General features: G+C 36.5%; 1 protein-coding gene across 1 annotated transcript in view; it reads right to left on the bottom strand.

Moving 5' to 3' along the window:
• The window catches only part of KIAA0586, a 106,282-nt gene that overhangs the window by 43,384 nt on the left and 45,925 nt on the right, over positions 1 to 16,973 (bottom strand). The window contains exons 21-26 of the mRNA XM_082648073.1: positions 15,308 to 15,507; positions 11,325 to 11,484; positions 10,691 to 10,910; positions 9,853 to 10,106; positions 8,474 to 8,550; positions 3,624 to 3,758 (exon numbers count right to left, since the gene is read on the bottom strand). Coding sequence (XP_082504199.1) covers positions 3,624 to 3,758; positions 8,474 to 8,550; positions 9,853 to 10,106; positions 10,691 to 10,910; positions 11,325 to 11,484; positions 15,308 to 15,507 — 1,046 coding nt within the window. The remainder of the gene's footprint in view (positions 1 to 3,623; positions 3,759 to 8,473; positions 8,551 to 9,852; positions 10,107 to 10,690; positions 10,911 to 11,324; positions 11,485 to 15,307; positions 15,508 to 16,973) is intronic.

A 16,973-nucleotide genomic window follows, 5' to 3' on the forward strand; every position in this document is an offset into this window, starting at 1 on the left:
TCTAAGTTAGGCTACCTATGATCTCTAGTAGTACACCTGGCCCATCCACATAAATGTACAAATTGCAGTTTTGTCATCAGACTACTCTCACTGACCTGATGCTCCCTCTGGGCAAAGAGTTGTTTAAGCACAAAGAATGGTTACTATTTTCTTACCAAAGCAATATTTTAACTTACAAATGTATCATTACTACCAGTTCTTATTACAAACAAAACAAATGTTTGATAGTTCTGTAAATGTAGGATAACACACTAAATGTCGCTGTTAATCAGACTGGCAAAAATTTAAAATTAAAAATATCATATGTGGGCTTCCCTGGTGGCGCAGTGGTTGAGAGCCCACCAGCCAATGCAGGGGACACGGGTTCGTGCCCCGGTCCGGGAAGATCCCACATGCCGCGGAGCAGCTGGGCCCATGAGCCATGGCCGCTGAGCCTGTGCGTCCGGAGCCTGTGCTCCGCAACGGGAGAGGCCACAACAGTGAAAGGCCTGCGTACCGCAAAAAAATATATATATATATATCATATGTGGTGTTGGAAAGGAATCTCATATAGTTGAAAAGCAATTTATTAGTGTCTGTTTAAATTATAAATGCTCGTGCCTTTTGAGTAATTCCACCCCTCATCTTCTATAGAAAAGCAATTCCTCATAATGTAAAAAGGGTTTTATTCTTATTACAGTTTGGAGAGAAAAAAAATTGGAACCAATCTAAAAATCCTTCAACAGTGGAATAATTAAACTAGGGTATACTACATGGTAGATAAAAAGGATATGGTGGATCTTTAGGATTTATAGTTAAATTTTAAGAATCAGATGGCAGAAAAACACATACACATACCTCAAAATTATCCACACATGACCACACACAAACATACACAACCACACATATGCAAATGCTTAGATGCTTAGAAAAAGATCTGGAAAGGATAAACTTCCAACTTCTGGGCTTCTGGTCTAGCCAAGATGGCACACTAACAAAGGCTGCCAGCTCCCTGTCCCCAAAACAATGTTGTAGTAACTACATATGTGGGAAGAAACCAGGATTCTGAGAACTAGGTAAAAGTTGTGAAAAACCACTAAGAAAGACTGACGACTAGCTTGACTTGGTGTGTGTGGGGAGAAAGGGGCTGCATCCTGAGGAGGAGGGTCGCTAGAGGAGGTTTAGTGAGAAGAAAGATTGGTACAAAGTGCTGCTGTCATTCCCTTTTTCCTTCATTAACGTGAGATCATCACTGCTTGTCCCTTAACCATAAAGATCTTGGCAACAATCTGGGCTGCAGATACTAGTACCCCAGAGTAACATCAGGGAGCATGAAGGCCCAGCCGGGGTAAAAAGTTATAGGTGACATCTGACCAGGAACCCATGACCATTCATTCCTTCACTCTCTCCCTTCTTCACCCCAGGACAGGAATACAAAACTTCCCAAAGAAACTTCTTCCTAAGGGTTTTAAAGACACAACAACCATCAGAAACACTAAACGGTAGAGTACCAGCAAACAGCAGTGGCCACGATCAACAGTGGTTCTGTGCTGCCTGAGACGCCCATCCCTGGGGCTCATCTCCTCCTCTCTTCTTATATTCACAGGAACAGACTATGGCCTGATTTTCGTCCTTACGCAATACGATTTCTCACAGAATAGCTTATTCCCACCGCCACCACCCCACCCACCCCGGCCCTGGAACATGAGTTCATATACCAAAAGAAACAGATACTCTTATAAAGCAGAAACTAACACATCATTGTAAAGTAATTATACTCCAGTAAAGATGTTAAAAAAAGAAAAAAGAAAAAAAGAAACAGATACTCGAAGAATCAATTAGTGTTTAAAAAAAAAAGTGAAAAACATTAATCATACATACATACACACAAGGAATAAAGAAAGATATTAACAATGTGAAACAAAAAATCATTAAAAAAAAAGAACCAAGTAAGACTATCAGATATGAAAAATATAATAAATCAGATAAATAGTAGGCTAAAGAACAACTTAGTGGTTGGCAGATCAGATTGAAGAACTCTCCCAGAAGAGAGTAGGAAAGAATGAAGACATAGAAAGTCTAAGAGATAAAACAAACAGAAGCAGAAGTTTTAATATCTGGAAATAATAGTTCTAGCCAGAGGGGGAAAAAATGAGAGGAAGAAAAAAATTGAAAAAGTAGTGAGAGAAATTTCCCAGCATTAAAAAGATGGAAAAGTCTGAGCATCGAATTAATAAATGAACCAATATGACTGATTTCCAAAATGAAGGAAAGCGGGATTGGTTAGTGGAACTTCTAAACTACACTGACATTTCTACTAGTTTTTGTGCCATTTGTTTGTCTCATTTTCTCTCTCCTCTTTCTCTCTCAGCCTACTGGTTTCTATACTAAGCAGCATGGCTTCTACAGCTATGAGAGTACTTTCTTGAGTTTAGCAACAGCAATCACAACTAGTATCTTTCCAGTGAAATCAATTTTTGGTCAAGCTAAGTAAAGTTGCAGAAAATTTAGTCATTTTTCAATAAGAAGGAGTAAGTAAATTTCCATTTTTTCCATTACTAAGTTCCATATCTTTTTTCTTCTACCTTTCCTAAGAATTAAAATTTTTAAGATAAAAATTAATAGAAAATAAAGCCAGCCATCTCCTTGGATTCTGTATAGTCTTCAGATCTTCAGCTCATCTAAAGCCAGTTTCACACCTGTTCAAGCAAAGACAACCAAATACAATAGAAAGAATACTAAATAGAATCAAGAATCCTAGTCCCACCTCTATCATTAACCAGCCTGAGCAACAACACTGTACATTTCCACCTGGAATTTCCTTAAGCACCTTAAACTTAATGTTTCAAATCAAATTCATTGCCTTCCCCACAATACTTGGCACTCTTCTCTCTGCTTTTCTAAGCCAACAGCTACACAACCACAACTTCCCTTAACCAGTGACCAATTACTGCCAATCAGTACTCATATTTAAATCTCTCTCCTTTCTATTTCTACTTAACTGCCTTTGTTCATGTTCTCATTCTGGACTACTCCAGTGGTGTTCTGACAAACCTCTATCTTTCCCTCATTTGTCCACGGCTCCATATGTCTTCCTAAATATCTTAGCCTGTGACTCCCTTGCCCAAAAATATCTTAAGGGGCTCCATAGTGTCCAAGCCTTACCATGGCCTACAAGGTTCTTTGCGATCATATTGTTCAATCTACTTCTCCAGCTATTTGATCAGTTACTGCATGGCAGAGTAATTGTTTAAGCTCTTTTCTCCCTACAGGACTGTAAGCTGCTTAAAGGTAGGGACCCTGCCTCATTCATCTTTGTACCTTTTCAGAGGTTGTGTCTGGCATATAGTAGATACTCAGTAAATGGTTGCAGAAAGAAAGAAAGAATGAATGAACGATCCTCACAAATCATTTGAAAGGGCTTCAGCTTTTTTCATCTGTAGAATAAGAGAGTTGGAACAGATGGCCTAAATTCCTTTCAGCTGTAAAAGTCATAACTACGGTTCTAGGTTAAAGTTACTGCAAGGCTGTAAGGCCTGAGTAAGCTGAAGTATTAGAGTGCTTTAACTAAAAGTAGGAATATTTTTGTTATCTTTTTCCTGTATTTAGATCTAACAGAAAAAAAAATTAAGGTTAAAAAATACCTCTGAATGATAGACCATTTGCTGTGAAACTAACGATTCCTGGTTTTGTTTAGCAAGAAGAGAAAGAATTGCATCAGCATGAATTTCTTTATGGGGCATCCTAATCACTTGTCCTTCGCTGGGAGGATCATCTTCCTAAGTAAAATATAAAGACAATACAATAAAACAACAAAAATTAATGCATCAATTACATTTTTCATAATTTATGATTAATAAAACTTAACAGTCATCATGAACATGGTCATATTAGCACTTTACAGAAAGAAGATGGACTCTTTATTATCATTTAGATCTCACTTCCATTCGACTATACTAAAAACCCTTTATTTTTGCCTCAAATGTAAATAACAGTATAAAATAATTGGGTTACATTTAAACTAGGGATTTACTATAAAATCATATGAAAGTTGGACCCTTTGTCCCATGTGATTGAGTTACAATGATTCATAAACGTTTTATACAGTGTCATCAAGTTTTTGGCTCACACGGTTTCCCTGCTTCATGTTGATGCAGCACACAAAGCTGCGCCCCCAGCGTGGCAATGGGGGCAAAGCACTGTAGCAGTGGTGCAACCTGGACCACAGGCAGAAATGAAAAACTGCAGAAATACGCTGAGGCACCTATAGACCTTTGATTGTCCATTTGCCTTTGCGCTGACAGCCAGTACTCGCTAGGGAGCAGGTACTGAAAGCCCTAGTTGGAAGACCCAGCTTAGACTTCTTGGTGCCTCAAAATAGACCAGTCCCGAAAATGAAGGACAGTGTGGGCCACAGTCAGAAAACTGGATTCCCTTGTAAATACAAGGATTAGCATGATTTTAAACTCCATTAATAGTATTTTTTTTTACTTAAGTATCTTACATTTAATGAAATAAAGTTTAACTCTGGAGTACAAGTCTTTATCCCCCAGGTGGACACAGATAAATACCTACTGGTACATAACTGCAAAGTTAGTCTTTTTCAAGATTGTATTTCTGCATGTGATTTTATCATGAATTTGTAGCATATCTGATTTAGGCTTAGTAAAAATATCAAAATTAAAGTTCAGTTTCAAATGTAAAAAAAGAAAGATGTTATAATTTAGTCCTGGTTCAGTTCAGCTATTTAAACAAACTTAAATGTGCTTTGGCACCATGATAAAGTTCTAAGAATGGATAAAAATGCCCTAATGACATATTAAGTAAGCCAAATGTTAGTGTAATGCTCCTCTGAAAATAAAGACTTCTCCTTTATGCTTCCCCCCCATATTATTTTATAAAAGTGATTTCCACTCTCTTCAGAACAGACTCAATTACTTGTAATAAATAATTACTGTTTAAAAAGTAACTGCTATTAAAATCTTATCAAAACTCTCCTTCATTAATTATTTCATACTCCTACATATAGTAAAGCAAATTGTTTTAACACATTACTTGAATATATGAATCTCCAGATTTGGCATCTTTACCCTGTTGTGTCTTTAATAGTGTAAAGATACTACATGGCATCTTTTGCTTTTTGTTTGTTGGACTTGACAAACACCGGACACACACACCCAGCTGCTTGCAACTCAAGCTTTAGGATTCATATAGCTCCTATTAGAACTCAAAATTTACAGTTTTTAGCTTAAGTTGATAGCTTAAGATGAAAGGCAAATTATCATGTATCCATATAAAAAGAGTTGTGGATCTATCACTATACAGCTATGTGACACAAACAAGTGATTTAACCTCATTCAATGCAAAGTAAAATGAGTAGTTACTATTTTTAACAAAGAATGAGCATCATCTTTTGGGATGCTTTTTAAAAATATACAGGTTTAGGCTTCTAACCGCCCACACACATGCATGCATACCATATAACACTCATGACCTACCAAATCAACATATCAGAGGGTGGGGGCAGGATGCATATTTCTAAAAGCTCCACTGGTGAATTTAATATACAATCCTAGTTTACATCACTTGAATAGGCTGCTTTAAAGAAATTTCTAGGGAGTTCCCTGGTGGCCTAGTGGTTAGGATTCTGGGCTTTCATTGCTGTGGCCCAGGTTCAATCCCTGGTCATGGAACTGAGATCCCGCAAGCTGCGTGGCACGGCCAAAAAGAAAGAAAAAATAAGAAATTTCTAGCATTATGATTGTAAGGGGATAGAAGGGCATGATGTTTCAAAAGTACACCAATCTCTTTCTTTTTTCATCATGATCCTATATAATGATACAAATGGAAAGATAAAAATGCAACTAGACTTCTAAAACTTCCAGTCAAGGTGGAGTAATAAGAACCAGATACACCCACCCCCTTGAAACAACTAAAAAATGGACAAAGTACGTGAAAAACTGCATTTCAAGACATGGAACATCAGGTAACAAAAGACAGTGATCCCTGAGAAATGAAAAACAAGTCAGAAGAACACTATGACTGCTCCAGCTTACCATCTGGGAGTTCCCAGGCTGTGGCACAGGAGCCTAAGCTAAGAAGATGGAGATGTAACTCCAGGGAGGCCAAGACAGCTAGAGTTCATAAGACGGACGGCTAGAAAAGTGAAAGCTGCAGAGGGAGAAAACTCTGGAAATCTGCAGAAGATCCCCTTTGAGTATTAAGCTAAGTACTGCTCAGCAGATGCTTTGGAGATAACTACATGAGGCTGGAGGAATGAGCACCTGAGAAGGGACTGGATATAACACTGCCTGATGCTCACACAGGGCTTGGATAATGGTTGTTCCCACTAGCCAGGCTGGAAAACCTCATTAATGAGGCACTGGGTGGAGTACATAGAAGTGTCTTCTCTCCATAGCGGGGGATAAATAGCCCTAGATTGAGTACTGTTCTGGTACTGCCTAACAAATCTTAAAAGCAAGACTCAAAAGGGTAAAACTGTCTCTAAGTACTTAACCATGTCCTGAGCAAAGCTCCAAAATATTTATAGTAATATAAAACATAGAAGGAAAATGTCTATGCAAAATTTTGGCAGATGAAATTAAACAGCTTTTCTTTTTTTTATTTAATTTATTTATTTTTGGCTGCATTGGGTCTTCATTGCTGAGCACAGGCTTTCTCTAGTTGCAGTGAGGGGGGGCTACTCTTCGTTGTGGTGTGTGGGCTTCTTGTTGCGGTGGCTTCTCTTGTTGCGGAGCACGGGCTCTAGGCACGCGGGCTTCAGTAGTTGTGGCTCGCAGGCTCTAGAGCACAGGCTCAGTAACTGTAGCATGCGGGCTTAGTTGCTCCGCAGCATGTGGGATCTTCCCGGACCAGGGCTCAAACCCGTGTCCCCTGCATTGGCGGGCGGATTCTTAACGACTGAGCCACCAGGGAAGTCCTAAACAGCTTTTCTCAAAGATTAAGATATAATTACCATATTATCTATCCATTCCACCCCTAGATATTTGCCAGAGAGAAATGAAGGCATATGTCAATACAAAGACTTGTACACAAGTCTTCATAGCAGCTTTATGTGTAATAGCCCCCAACTGGAAATGAACCCAAACGTCCATCAACAGGTGAATAGGCAAACTGTGGCACATCCATACAATAGAGCACTGCTCAGCAATAATAAGGAATGAACTATGATACAAAGTATAACACAGATAAATCTCAAAATAATTATGCTGAGTTAAAACAATCAGACAAAAAGAAAAGAATACATGCCACGTGATTCCATTTATATACATCTAGAAATGCAAACTAATCTATAGTTACAGAAAGTAGATCAGTGGTTACTGGAAGAGGTATAAAGAATGAGAGGAATGATGAGAGATGAGAAGGAGGGATTACAAAAGGGCCTGAGGAGAGATTTGGGAGTGATGGATGATGAATATGTTCATTACATTAACTGTGGTAATGGTTTTACAGATATATACATATGTCAAAAATTATCAAATAAGTTTTTTTTTTAAAGAGCAACAATAATAGCAATGCTTAGCAAAGGCTATGGATGAATGTAGATGAAAGTTGAGCACAACTACCCTTACTTGCTTAGGTTGTTTGAAAACATAAAAAGTAAAGATTTCTATTCCTTAATAATTTTCAAAAGAAAATCCCTATTATCATTTCTGTATGGTATTTTTATATATATTATACATGTTGATATATTATATATGTTAAGATATATATTTTTAAATGCGAATTTTCCTTCCATAAAGCTAGATAATAACTAGGAGAGTTAGTACCCTTGGGTCCTATTTCAGTATTTTTTTTATTATTTTTAAAAATCTTTACTTATTTATTTATTTTGGCTGCGCCAGGTCTTAGTTGCGGCAGGTGGACTTCTTAGTTGCAGCATGTGGACTTCTTAGTTGCAGTATACGGACTCTTAGTTGCAGCATGCATGTGGGATCTAGTTCCCTGACCCCACAGTTCCCCAGGGATCAAACCCAGGCCCCCTGTATTGGGACCACGGAGTCTTACCCACTGGACCACCAGGGAATTCCCAGTATTTTTTTTTAAAGCCACTAAATTCAATTATTTTTTTAGCATAAAGAATTATAATCACGATTAGGGAAAAATTACAAACGTATTATAAGAGAGTTGGTTTCCACAGCTAAGGTCCTGCCTGAAACACTGTAAAGGCAACATATCCAGGTGACAATGTGCCTTGAGTTAGATTTTCATTACCTAATTACATTAACTGCATTTTTCAACTACTGGAGCCATAGGGGTTAACAACAATTTTCTATTCATTCTCACAATTATGATAATGAAATGTGTAAATATGATAATGACATGTGTAAGAAACCTTAAATTCCTTCATGGATATTTTATTAAATTTTATGACTATAACTCAAATATTTGAGGAAAAACCCTGATCAGTAGCAACAAGTTCATCAAGATATTCTTCATCTCAGAATTCAATGTGGAGTCAATCACTTCTTACCATTTCGAGGGCATCATGCAGAGTACTGGATAAGCTATCATTTAGGTTTGTCAGATATAGTCCTTCATCTCCTAAAACTAGAAATTAAAATGCAAAAATTTGGAAAAAAGAAGAAACATAAATTTAGTAAATAATCTCACCATAAAGTCATAGAATATTACACTTAAAACTTACACAATAAAAATACTGGCAAAGTTCATAAATCATAGTTCACAAGTTATTCAATCTCACTAGCTCTCTGAAAAGCACATTTTAGGGGCTTCCCTGGTGGCGCAGTTGTTGGGAGTCCGCCTGCCGATGCAGGGGACGCGGGTTTGTGTCCCGGTCCGGGAGGATCCCACATGCCGCAGAGCGGCTGGGCCCGTGAGCCATGGCCTCTGAGCCTGCGAGTCCGGAGCCTGTGCTCCGCAACGGGAGAGGCCACAATAGTGAGAGGACCACGTACCGCAAAAAAAGAAAAGCACATTTTATAACAAAGATGAGATTTTTGTTTCACTTACCAGCTTGTCAGAAATTAAAAAGAGCTATTAAACATCAACTGTAACCATGAAATTAAAAAGAGGCACTCTATATACTACTGATAACTGATTAAAATTAAAAACCGATTCACCTTTCTGGAGAGCATGTTGGCAATGTATTGCTATTTAATTTTATTTTTTTGGCCACGCTGTGTGGCTTGTGGGATTTTTTAGTTCCCCAAACAGGGACTGAACCCAGGCCCCTGGCAGTGAGCGCATGGAGCCCTAACCACTGGACCGCCAGGGAATTCCCTATGTATTGCTATTTTAAAGGTGCATACTCTGACTCAGCAATTCCACTTCTAGGCATGTATTCTAAGGAAGTTATCAGTTATGGAAGTTCACAAAGATAAATAAATATATGTGCAAGGATGGTCAGTGGAGAGTTATGTATAGTATGAAAACAATCTAAATGCCCACCACTATGGCACTGTTTTAGCAGACTACCCAGCCACTACAAAAAAGAGGTAGGGCTATATGTATTAATATAGAAAAATGTCTATAACATATTTAAGGTTAAAGAATTCAGAACAATATGTATAATATGACCCTACTTAAAAGGTAAAAATATATATACATACAAATGTATTTAGGTGTCTATATATGCATAGAAAAAAAAAAGACTGGAAGGGTATACCCCAAACTTTCAACAGTGATATTATTTCTGGAGGGTGGGATTTATGAGGGAGATTTTACATTCTGAGGTTAAGGTGTAGAAAAGTTAACTTGCGGAGTCCATGTTCTTTCTACTATACCCTGTTACATCTTGAAAATTAAGTAAAAACACTTTAAACAGAAAAGCATTACTTAGGAATTATCATAAGCTAACCAGTGAAATCAACTGATGCAAAATTAACTTACTCTTACGAGCCACTTTTTGACCACAATTAAATAAAATCTCTCCTTCAGAGATGGGTCTATCTAAGGTTTCAGTTTCAGTGGCAGTAACGCTCAAGGTACTCTCCACTGTCGATGAATCTGAACTTGACATCTGTATGGGGGAAGGGGCCTTGGTGCCAGCAGGAAGCGGCATAAGGGGAACTGGCTCTGGAGGTGCAGGCTGAGCAGGGAAGTCCATGCTCTCAGGTTCTTCATCCTTGGCCACAGACATTACACTAAGAAGAAAGAGACATAGTTTGAATGTATTACATCGGTGAAGGCCTATATTAATTTTTATATAAAAAATAGATTCAAAAGTACTATGTCTCCTTTAGACATTTCTATATCAATATATAGATATAGCTATATATTTCTATAATCTGCACTACTATAATTAACCAACAAGATTTATTTTTCCAAAATCATCTTCATGCTTTAATCACAGACCATCTTGAAAGTTCTACCATCTCTAAAATAAATCTACATAGGGATATATGGTAATATAAAAGTTAACTGATCATAGTAAACGAAGATTCACACTGGGGAAAAATCTTCTTCTATTTTATTAACAATATTATAGTTATCTTTATTTTAATCTGTTTCCCCCAAAATTTTGTTTTAAAAGAAGAGAACTGAAAGTATAAATAAATCTGGTAAAAATTTTAAAAACATAAAATTTATGAAACTTCTTCCTACTAAAGTATAGATTAGCTTGTGGTTTATCAACCTTCATTTATCATTTCTGATGTTTTCAATGGGTCACCTAAGTCAACATAAGATGAAATGTATAGTTACTAAAAATGAATATACTGTCATTTACATAGCTCTCGGGTGAAGTTCTTTTTGAAGAGAGTTGGGATTCTCTTCTTCCAGTGGCAGGTCTCCATTACTCCATGGCTTGGGAAGCTCTGGGCTTGACATCTTCAATTTATCAATAGAAGTCTCTGACAAAGTTGGGGTAAGAGCTGCTGCGGGAGGAGGTGTAGTTGCAGGGGTAACAGTTGGAGTATTAACAAGTGTGATGGGAGGCATATTATTTCCTAAAGGTTTTTTGTAAAAGCAAAAAAAAGTCAATAAGAATTCCACAGGAAGGCAAGATATATTGTATAACATTTTGGCATACAAATAATGGCAACAAGAATTAATAATAATAATGATGGCCATTACTGGGAAAAGCTCCAAATTAATTTAGTAAAGTACAAAAAATAACCTTGAAAAGACATCACTTTCAACATCACCATGAACTTAAAATAGTCTAAATGTCTACTAGATTATATACTTTAAAAAGTGGTAACCAACCCCTTAGTTTCCTTGTAAGAAAAAATGACTTACTAGAACCTAGTAAGCAACAGGTATGTGTATACTAATCTATAAAGACTCTTATAAAACAAACCATGATATTTTATTTAATAGTTGCTAAAATTAAAACTGAGTTATAGAAATAAGGTTTCTACCTTCTTCAGCAAATATTTCTTTCATGGGAAAAGCTACATCATGATCTGAAACACACGGAGAAGAATCTGGAGTTTTTACCAACACACGCTCCTCAGGAGGTGATGAAGGTGAGAGAGGAGGAGTTGGCTGTGGGGTAGCCACTGGGGTACACACTCTTGCCTAAAATAAATAAAACAAGATAAGTGGTGCTTACAATCCCCAAATAAGGGTAATTTGAAAAATAAAATGATCTCATTCAGAGTTACATAAAATTTAAATGGATGGGGGGTAAAAATGGAGTCCTCTGTATCCTAGCTCTTGAACTTCTAGCTATTAGTTTCAAGACCGGACTACAGAAAGCCTCCAGCAACTGAAACAGCTCTGCCTCTGAACTAGGTCCCCTTATCTAATATAGAGCGGAAGATTAAACAGACAGCTGAAGATCAAACCCAAACACAAACTGGGTAGACCATGTAACAGAAAGAGAGCGTTTTAACTAATTGACAAGATTATCAGAAACCCCCTTTCAGTACAAAAGAACAAAGCTTATAAAAAGCAATGGAAGGATAAGAAAAAGTAGGAGGGATAAAAGGAAGACAATGTAGAGATGGAAAGTCCTGGGGAAGAAAAAAGCACACATTTTAAAATCAATTTGTTAAACAGGTAATTCAAACGATTCAAACTTCAAAAGGATGATGGTGAAAATTAAGTCTCCTTTCCTACCCATGTCCTATCTACTTAGTTCCTTTCCTCAGAATTATCAAATATAATCTTGTCATTTTTTTATGTCCAGAATACTCTATTTTTAAAAATTTTTATACAATTTTTAAAGGTTACACTAGGTTTACAGTTATTATAAAATATTGGCTATATTCCTACTTTAAAATTTTTTTTATTGAAGTACAGTTGATTTACAATGTTGTGTTAGTTTCAGGTATACAGCAAAGTGATTCAGTTATATATAACTGAATATATATATTCTTTTTCAGATTCTTTTCCACTATAGGTTATCACAAGATATTGAATATAGTTCTTTGTGCTATACAGTAGGTCCTTGTTGTTTATCTATTTTATATATAGTAGCTTGTATAAACTACTAATTTGTTAATCCCAAACTCCTAATTTATCCCTTCCCTACCTCTCCTAGGTAACCATAAGTTTATTTTCTATGTTTGTGAGTCTTTCTGTTTGGTAAATAAGTTCATTTGTATCATTTTTTTAGAATCCACATATAAATGCTATTGTATGATATTAGTCTTTCTCTGTCTGCCTTAGATAATCTCTAGGTCCATCCATGTTGCTGCAAATGGCAAAATTTCGTTCTTTTTTATGGCTCAGTAGTGTTCCATTTTGTGTGTGTGTGTGTGTGTGTGTGTGTGTGTGTGTGTGTGTGTGTGTGTACACACCACATCTTCTTTATCCATTCATCTGCTGATGGACACTTAGGTTGCTCCTATAACCTGGCAATTGTAAGTAACGCTGCTATGAACGTTGGGGTGCATGTATCTTTTCAAATTAGTGTCTTTGGTTTTTTTGGATATATACCCAGCAGTGGGATTGCTGGGTCATATGGTAATTCTATTTTTAGTTTTTTGAGACTTAAGTCATTTCATATGTGTATAGATTTTCTATAGAATAAATTCCCAGAAGTGAGACTGCTTGGTTAAAGGGCTAATTGCATTCTCAATTTGAATACATATTACCAAATTTCCCTCTACACGGTTATATTATTTTATCAATGCAATAACACCAGAAGGTATGAGAATTCCCAGTTCCCAAAGATTTGCTGAACCATGGTGTTAATCAAACTTTTAGAGTGTTACCAATTTGATCAGTAAAAATGGATTCAATGATTTTTTTTTCTCACTATCAGTGAGACTGACCATCTTTTTGTATGTATGTGGGCCATTTGTATTTCCTTTTTGTGTGTGAACTGTCTGGACATGTCTTCTCCCCATTTTTCTATTTGTCCTTTTTTTCTCTTTCTAAAACATATTTTTATAGTGGGGTGACTGGCCTTTATTCTGTATTATGAGTTGCAAAGAGATACACAATTTAAAAATTATGAAGCATATCAGAAATTCTATAGCACTGCTTAATTATTAGCATATTCTTAGCTTTGTTTTTTAAGTGACAGAAATATACTATGTTTTATTCTTCTTGACTGCATAAACCTATAGCCTAAGACAGCTGTTTTCAAATATAATGCTACTGACTCATCATCATGAGAGGATTTAAAGGTATCCTACTAGTCTTGGTAATGGGTAATAATGATAAACAATGAGTTACTGAGTATTTACCAAGTTCCAGGCCCTAGATTAAGCTCTTTCATATACCATCTTATTGAATCTTCCACAAAATCTTCTATGATGGTTCACAAGATACAGTATCATAAAGATGTCAATTCTCCTCAAATTAAACCAATCAAAATTGAATTAATTCCCCCCAAAATCCCAACAAAATATTTTACAGAACTTAAAAATTAATTTTAAAACATATATCAAAGATGAAAAGGCCAAAAAAAGCCATGGCAATTCTGAAGATAAGGAACAATATGGCAATGGGGGAGGGGAACTTGGCCTCCTTAATATTTGGAAAGCAGATTTTGGTAAAGCCGTCATCATTTAAACTCTGAGAATTTTATCTCTAGTATACAGACAAGACTAAAGTAACAGAGCTGAGGGTTCATATTCAGAACTTCCCAACTCCAGAGTCCATGCTCTCAACAATTACATTTATTTCCTATTTATACTGATTTTTCTGTATTTTCTCATTAAATCACCCTTATGAAAATATCCGAAATATATGGGCAGAAGACAAACCAAAGTTAATTAGCATAGAGATAACCACAATTCTGATATTGGCATGCATTACTAAAGAGCTAATAAATAAAGCACAGAACAAAAGTATGTACCAAATCTCTGGCACACTAATCACACTACACCAATTACATTACACCAACCTCCATAGAATTCAAACATGTAACTTTATGTTTGTACCTCAGATGAGTCAGTTTAAATGTTTCACCTATATAAAATGATGTTTTTATGATCAACAGGATCAGAATTGACCATTAAGTTTTAAACAGTTGGTAATACAGAGTACATTCTGGTTTTGTATAATTTCTTTTTCTTTTTAGTTTTTTAAAATTTTCATACAGTTTTTAAAGGTTACATTCCATTTACATTTATTACAAAATATTGGCTCTACTCCCTGTGTTGTACAGTACATCCTTGAGCCTATCTTACAGCCAATGGTTTGCACTTTCCACTGCCCCACCCCTATATTGCTCCTCCCACCCTCCACTGGTAGTGGTTTTGTATAATTTCATGTTGCTATAATAAATTAGAAACTCTATTTAACATAGAAAGGCTGATTAAACAAACAATAACAAAAATGTCTGAAATATACTTTCTTTTAAAGATTAAAAATATCACTTTACATAAGAACCAAAAGCAGTACATGTGATTTTTAGCTATATCTTGAATTTTAAAAGAATTAGCTATAAGGATATTCTTGGAACAACTGGGGAAATTCAAATATAGACTCTATATTATATAGTATTAACAGATCCATGTTAAATATGGAGAGCATAATAATAGTATTTTGGTTATGTAATAAAGAATCTTGTTCTTAGGAGATACTACTGATGCTTTTAGAAGTGTCATGATATCTGCAACTTTCAAATGAGTTTTAAAGCATATATAATAAACAACATATAAAGACAGATAAAGAAAATGTGTCGAAATGTTATCAGCTGGTAAATGTAGGTAAAGCTTACACAGATGTTCATTGTATCATACTTTCAACTTTCTATAGATTTTAAAGTTTTTAAAATAAAATGCTGGAGGAATTGTTATTGTAATCAAAGCCACAAGAAACCAATCTCCACCACAAACTATGGTCTTATGACCCAATTTAAAATCTGTCCATTTTACTGTTCTTTAACAAAGGTATCAAAAATTCCCCAGGGCTCCAAGTCATGAAGGAAAGTCACACTTACCAGCAAGTGTGTTTTGCTTATTGAAACATCCCCAGAAACACTTGTAAAAACAGGACCTGGCTTCTTTGCTTCTCTGTCACCCAGCAAGATGGCAATGGTTTCAGCAAGAGCTTCATTCACAAAATGCCTAATAATGTCTGAATTCACAGGAACACCGGCATCAACAAAAAGCTGGAGGGCACCACTGCTGGTTCCTTCCACTAAAAAAATGAAAGAATTTCAGAGTAAGTGTGCAGGAAACATGCTTGCATTCTAAGCCTTAATTCTTAAAATTTTAGAGATGTGAACATATGTGTATGAGATGGTGTGAGGAGGAATAAAATGAAAATACAAAATCTACTTATTGTGACAGAGAATAAGATGGTAACTCACATAATGAACATCCTCTCTAAACAAACTAAAAAGGGGAGGAAAACATCTAGATGAAAATTTACTTATATGGCCTCTTCCCTACCACTACAACATTTAGTGATAAAAAGGATTTGCAGGGACTTCCCTGGTGGTGCAGTGGTTAAGATTCCATGCTCCCACTGCAGGGGGCACGGGTTGAATCCCTGGTCAGGGAACTAAGATCCTGCATGCCGCTCAGCACGCCCCACCCCCCCCCCCCACAAAAAAAGATTTGTATCCACATTAAATGTTTTCATCTGAAAACAATCCACATTTCCAAGAGTAGGGCACCAGGAAACACTGTGATAGATCGTGGCAAAACACAGGGACACAATGACTGTGGGGGGATTTTAGAGAAATGGCAGCTTCTTCATAAATATGAAGACAAATCTTACTTCCGTCTAGTTTCAGGTACTTCAGTTACTAACATTACAGGCTAATCCTCCTCAAACTTTTAGAGTAGTTTAGGTGCTTGATGTCAGCAGCTCTATAGTATATTAATTTTCCAAATGGGTTGTACTTTTCACTTGTGTGAATGTACATGAAATTCAGTAAAATTTCCTAAACAGACTTTATTAGGCTTAAAGTGGTTATATTTCTAAAGCACTGTGTGGAAAACATGTAAACAGTGATCTATAAAACTTGATGGAGACATGACCTCTCCAAAGAGTACTCCTTAATTAGTACAACTATGGCAGCATTACAGAGAATTCCCTAATAGGTAGGTACAGGTGTCTTGGGATCACTTGTTGAGAGATAAGTAATAGCAATTTACTCTGGAGCTCCATAGCAAAGACTATCACAATCCCAAATTTATATTCAACAGTATATATCAACACATCTCCATTTTTAGTTCCCATAATTCATTGTTTTGGCATGACCAAAAATCAGAATATCTCTGTTATAAAACCCAAAAGTCCTACCCAGACATAGGCAAAACAAAAGCAAACACACATGCTTTTAAAGAAAAGGGAACAGGATCTAAATACCCTCTATATTAGACCATCTTTCCTTAAGGCTACAAAGCCTGAATTAGTCTCACTGAAACCACCACCCGACCCATGTGAAGGACTGCTAAGAGGACTATCACTAGCCCTGATTTGCGCTAGCAGGAGAGACTGGTGGAGAGTCCAAGCACTCCAAAATATGCCATCGAGGTGTATGACCTAGCAATGAAGAAAGCATCTGGCAGTTTGGACAGTATCCATCATAAACCGGACAAATCTTTGGAGACACTTGTTTGTTTTCCTGGACTGGTCTCCTTGTCTTGGGACTG

This window comes from Grampus griseus (genome assembly GCF_964374135.1).
Source record: "Grampus griseus genome assembly, chromosome: 2".
In the NCBI taxonomy this organism is placed as follows: Eukaryota; Metazoa; Chordata; class Mammalia; order Artiodactyla; family Delphinidae; genus Grampus; species Grampus griseus.